The sequence below is a fragment of the Aethalodelphis obliquidens genome, unplaced genomic scaffold, assembly GCF_003676395.1.
Source record: "Aethalodelphis obliquidens isolate GAN/ISIS:26980383/991018 unplaced genomic scaffold, ASM367639v1 scaffold40, whole genome shotgun sequence".
In the NCBI taxonomy this organism is placed as follows: Eukaryota; Metazoa; Chordata; class Mammalia; order Artiodactyla; family Delphinidae; genus Aethalodelphis; species Aethalodelphis obliquidens.
Genome location: NW_020837984.1, coordinates 1,338,336 through 1,344,583, shown reverse-complemented (window position 1 = coordinate 1,344,583; position 6,248 = coordinate 1,338,336). Strand labels below are relative to the sequence as shown.

Sequence of the window (6,248 nt, the reverse complement as noted above, 5' to 3'; positions counted from 1 at the left end):
ATTTATTTATTTATCTATTTATTTATTTTTATATATATATATATATATAACTGAGTCACTTTGCTGTACAGCAGAAATGAACACAACATTGGGAATCAATTATACTTCAATAAAATAAATTGAAAAAAAAAAAAAGAGTGATCCCTGTAACTGACAAAACCCAAAAGGGGTAAATAAACTTGTTAAAAACCCTGGACTTTAGAGGGCAGAAGAGTCCTCCAGGGGTGTCTTCCACAGCACCTTGCCCCAGGCAGGTATGTCATTATCATCATCATTTTGCAGAGGAGGTGACTGGAGCCCACAGAGAGGTTAGTCACTTAAATCCCAGCCTGCTTGGCAAGCAGAGGGAAAGTCGAGCTCCAGAGACTTGGGCTGCTAGTATAGAGCCGGCTTATCTGCACCATGCTGCATCAGATGAATATAAATTGGACATTTTAATATTTGGCATAGTTAACAATTTGCTGGGTAGACTTTGTGTTAGTTTCACCATGACTGTTTCTTAATAAAAAAAAAATCTTCTTTGAAAAGGAGATTTTCAAAATCCTTCATACTTAATTGAAGAGCCTGACAATACTGGTAAGTAAAATGATGAGCTACCTCTTTGGAGCTCTTAGTAATGCCAATACCAGGGTGGCCAGGCTGAGGAGACATTAGCTGGAGGGACTCCCCAACCAACAGCACCAGAGATCAGCCTCTGGAACAATAACTGTACACTGCAGAGGGACAAACTAACTCATCAGAGCCAGAGCCTGGCACTTCAGGAAGACTTAACATAAACTTCCCTTTGGTAGATTTTTTTCTAACATAATAACTGCTCACCTGTCCCAAGTTGGCCTCATCCTCAATGTCCGATTGCATCTTATTTTATCAGTAGAATACTTATTTGGGGCACTAGAACAGGTGAAGTGATGTAAAATGATGCTGCACTGTCTAGGCTGTGAAGTCACACGCAGACCCCTCTAGGCTAGGATCACAGCTCCAAGGTCCTTTTACTTTCCTGGAGCCTTAATTTCCCTGTCTGTAAAATGAGACTGATAAGTATCAGGCGAGGCTGCTGTGAGGACTGGATTATAGGTATATGAAGTGCCCGGCACATTCCACAGATGTTCAGTGAAGGAATGACATAACTTAAAATATCCCTTACTCAAGGCTATTAAAGTTTCCCCATATAAAATAAGTTAAAATGAAGACTGATCAAAGATAAATAAACTGGAGTTGGAGAGTGAGATCAATTGATCCATTAACAGTTTCCACTAATACAATGCCATCACCCATAACAACATGGGTTTCTTATGTACTGCACATATATTTCCTTTAGAAACAATGAAAATATTATGAATGGACATGAGTCCAGATGTCTCTGGGAGTACATTAGAATACCGGGATTGTTTATATTACTGGCTAACTGAAGCTAGAGAGAGGAAGACGCCTGTCCCTCAGTGGCGTACACTTGACCCTTTTTCCTCTAAGGAAGCAATATTTCCTTTTCTTTCATCGAAGGTTACATAGCGAAAAAATGAGAGAGATTGTCTCCTGGGACTAAAAGGATGTCCTTAGTGCTAATCAGGCAATGACTTTTTGGCCATCAGGGTTCACTACATGGAAGCACTGTGCAGGCTGAAAGACAAAAGCAGCGAGCCTTTAGGAAGAGCTTTTAGGAAGGCGTTAGTTCATGGATTCAAAAATTTTATCTAGGCTTTGACTTCAGCAATTAAAAGATGGTGTATGTGGCTAAGAGCACGAGGAAAATATAGAAAAAGGAAACAGTTTGCTACATTAGGATGGTCAGGTTGTGGAATGTTTTGTTTTGAAAAATAATTTCTCTTGTTGTAGAAGGTACTTTTACTATTACAAACAGTAACCATTGAGAAAGCACGTTTCAAAACTTTACGTTCATAAAAAGCTTTGCATAAAATGACAGGACACGTAGAATGGGAAAAGTAATATGTAGCATCCAAATTGTTAGCTCAGTCATTGTCTTCTGGCAGAGAAAAATTAAGCAGAATGCCAACTATGCATTGCTACGTTTGTGGTATAGTAAATCCATATGTCCTCAGAAAGTAGGAAACCAGGCTAAGCAGGCAGATTTAAGAAATGGTCAAGCTTAAAGATACACAAACTATAACTCATATTAGTGAATAATAACTGATAGGTTTTGTTAAAATGCACATACTAAATTTTCATGAAATACTTTTTAAAAAAGCTTTGTGTCTGACTGTTACCTCTGAAGGTCTTATTATATGCCGTTTGCCTCTTGGAGCTTCAAAAAAGAGTTGTTCTTTGGCACCTGAATTAACTTGCAGTAATTTCCCTGTTATGGTAGAATAAAGTAGGAAGACAATTAAACTCTGCATTTATCTTTTTGTTATAAAGTGATGAGCATGATTGCAACTATTTTGATTCATTTTAATCAAAGTCTCATAAACTGACTAAATATATGTTGAATGATCCAGAAGTGCATGTAAAGACAATTACATGGCAAGGTACAAACTCTAAAGCTATGATTTTTAAAAATACGAACCTCATAAAATCCGACCTTGAACATCCTTCAAAACTAGAAGAATCAAGCTTGCTGTGTTTTCCTCTGTTGCATTGAAAGTAGCTATTTTTCCAAAGCCTGACAAAATTTTTTTTTTGCTCTTTTCCCCTGTTGCCTCCTAGCACAGAAATGTAGTAAAAGCAAACTGCTTTGGAAAGAATTATGGCACTGGAAGCAAGAACCTCGTAAGCGTTTGTGCTTACTAGGATATAAATTCTAAATTTGCCCTTTAACATTTAGAAACAGGAAGACAAGGACACATAAAACAAACTGTAAATGCTCATTCCATTTCCCCCTTCCTTTTTTACTTGAAAATTTATAAAGAAATCTGAGACTTTTCCCAAAACAAAATGTTGAGCAAAAATAGTCTTTCGGTCTGATGTAAATTTTTAATCTTGGACTCATTTTGATTAATGTTGAAAAATATTAGATTTCTTAATTCTCCTCCTATCATATCAATGATCCTCTATGGCTTGAAAATTTAAATGACTCAAAAGATCTACTTTCTAGTATTTTTTCAGCGTGTTTTAAACGATGGGAAGTCCAAAACATATATGGAAGTAACAGTATAAAGAAGCCCTATGGGGCCAATGTCCAGCCTCGATGGTTATTAGCACATGGCTGGCCCTGGTTATTAGCACATGGCTGGTTATTAGCACATGGCTGGCCCTGCTGCAGGAACCTCCTCATTCCCTCACCCCAGATTACTTTGAAGAAAACGTCAGATATCCTAACATTTCATCTGCAAATAATTCAGTGTACGTATGCACACTAACGTTTCCTACTCTCTCTCTTTGTTGCATAACCATTTATATCTAGTAGCCTTGAAATGTCCTTCGTGGAAAAAATAATAGCAAAATAAGAACTCCGTGTTACATCATGTTCTTTAAAGTTTAAGTGGGTACCACCTAGGTCTGAAATCTAGTTTGGCTAAACTTCAGGAGTTGCAGGTCTGTTTCTAAATGACTAATTAAAAACAAGGTTCTCTCATTTCCTAAATGAAACCTGGATCATTTCCAGTTTGCTGAGTTATAAAATAGTGATTAGGGGGTTTGCCTTGGCTGTGAGGAGCAAGTAAATTTGAAAACGTTTTCTCTGAAATGGGCCCGTCTTCCGGACCTTATGGCTCAACATACACAAATCAGAAAAGAAAAAAGGGAGTTAAATGAGCTTTGGCTATTTAGCATTATATGAAAATGAGTAATCAATATTTTTCCAATGAACTAGATATATCTGCAAAGTATACTTTTAGAATTCTCAAGAGCGACTGCAAATAACAAAGGATGTGGGAAAAGGATTAAAAGAGTCAATGAAAACATTCTTTGAATATAGATAATTTTAGATATTTTGGCCATGAGATCGATACTAAGAGAACTCAAAGGATTGTAGCTCTCGGATAATCCTAACAACTCACTTTACACCACAGCTTCAAAGATCATGCTTTACTTTAAAAACAACCCAAAAACTATAAAAATAGCTCAGGGAAGTATTTTCTGACTGCAGGAATGTTTACAAAACTACTTCTGCAAGCACCAGAAATGCTTTGCAGCTCCACAGACACCTGTGGGTACCTACCAAGCCCACGCCCTTCCCTGAGAACTGCCCTGCACCGTGGGCTGGGCCCCTGCGGTCTTGTCTGCACTCTGGAGGTGGACGTTGACCCAGGAGCGACCAGGCTGGAGACTAGGCTAGACAGTCAAATTCTCTCTCCTGGGAAATTGGAATCTTAGGCTGAATCAGTGGGTGCCTTGCTGGGAGGAGATGTAGCCTTTGGGACTGGGGGTGGCATTTGGGGGCAACAGAAAGTGGGTCTTGTGCAAATGAATTAGGGAAAGCCGGCCTGTGCAGAGAGAGGGACCACAAGCGGGCACCAGACCCAGGAGACCAGTGGACACTGAGACGGGCTGCCTCAGAGCAGGAGAGGAGGAGAGGGGAGCTCCCTGGCTGGGTTCTAGGCATTTTCTGATTCATTCCTAAAGCCAGTTCTTGGAAGATGTGGCTTCCTCCTCTTGGATTCTATGAAATATCCCTATCTTTCCAATAAAGTCATTCTTTATTCTTATTTTTAAATTTAAGCTGGCTTGAGTGGGTTTCTGAAATCAGGGATATGAAGAAATTTTTAAAAAATCAATTATTCTTGTGTTAGGAAGGTAGAATTATGGGTGTGTTTTCCCCCCCAAAATTTTCTTTACTACTGTTATTAAACTGTATTTTTTTTTTTTTTTTTGAAGCACAGAGGAACGATTTAGGTCACCACTCCTTTTTTTCCACTGCCTGCTGCTCTGTAATATATAACCACGGAAATATTCTGAAGACAGGAGCAGAAGCAAAGAGCAAAAAGTATAATTTGCCCCTGAATAACAATAACCCTATTCTTTTAGAATCCTCACATTTTTATTAACAAGAAATGTCTATTCACACAGAATAAGAGAATTGAGATAGCTGTCCCCATCACTAAGCAGGTACAGTAAATCACACATATTGCAGGTGCCTAGAGCTTTATAATCCAGAGTGATTCATACCTGTCACCCCGGTTGCTATAGAATTTACAAGTTAGAACAATTCCAAAATTGGTACTAAATAAACCAAACACATCAGGGCATTTGCAGTGAAAATGGGAATGAGATGTTCTATCATGGCTCAAACTGTTAGTTGGTAAAAGATCTTACAGTCCTGATATTTCTGGAAATGAACTAACAGCAGCGAGAAAATACCCTTCCATGTTTCCTCTCTTTCCATTTATATTTTTTCTTTCTCAGGCATTCTGTGCAGGAGCTTTTATTCAGGGGTAGCTGCTGTTCCTGCACAAGCCCGATGAGCTTTTCAGTTTTCCTGGGACCTGAGGTTGCCATGGACACGGAAGGCTGCGGAGGCTGGCGGCTGTGCCATTCCCCACCCCTGACGAGCCAGCTGGCTCCGGCAAATGTGTTCACTATTTTTGACAAGATCAAAGGAATGAAACAGATCCCTGCATCTAAGTTCTGCTCTCTTCCCTCTGTAGGCCCTCGAGGCCCTGCTGTGAAAAGCTAGGCTGATCTTGAGGCAGCCTGGCACGTGCTGGAGGGTAGGCATTTTAGGAACTGGGAGATCAGGAGCAGAAGAATATCAATATGACACACGTCTCGTGGCAACAAAATTGGAGTTAAACCAGGGAAGATTCACGGGTACACTTGCTCTTATTCTCCAGATGGCATAACTCCTCCCTAAAAATCAAAAATATTCTGTTCTCCTCTCAGGCCACAGAAACCATTTGGTCTGATCCTCTTAACTAACTGAAGGGGCCACTTCGGATGAGAGGCAAAGTGGCTTTTTAAAGACCCTGGCCTCCTTACTCTGTCTTTCCCATCGCCCTGTGTGCTAGTTGGACCACAGACTCTGGCTTTGGGCAGAACTATGGAAATAGTGAGGTTTGCCTCTCTCCCTGCAAAGTGATGGCTCCACACTGAGGACCTTAAAACCGACCTCCGCCCAGGCCCCTCTATGGTGGCAGCCCACCGATCCCCACCAAGGGCTTATTCTTCCCATCCGGAGTTAATTCCTCTTTATATCCCTACATCTGACAGAGGGCCTACAACACATTTAAAGAATAAAAAAAAATAACCTTCCTCAAATGTAAATACAACTGCAATGTCCCATCTCATCGCCATTTAGGATAGCTACTATCTATCAAAAACAAAACAAAAGAGAAAATAACAAGTGTTGGTGAGGA

General features: G+C 39.9%; 1 protein-coding gene across 1 annotated transcript in view; it reads right to left on the bottom strand.

Annotated features, from left to right (window-relative positions):
- Nucleotides 1-6,248, bottom strand: part of EML6 (EMAP like 6) — a 280,775-nt gene that overhangs the window by 62,025 nt on the left and 212,502 nt on the right. The window contains exon 25 of the mRNA XM_027131630.1: nucleotides 2,223-2,311. Within this exon, the coding sequence (XP_026987431.1) occupies nucleotides 2,223-2,311 (89 nt within the window). The remainder of the gene's footprint in view (nucleotides 1-2,222; nucleotides 2,312-6,248) is intronic.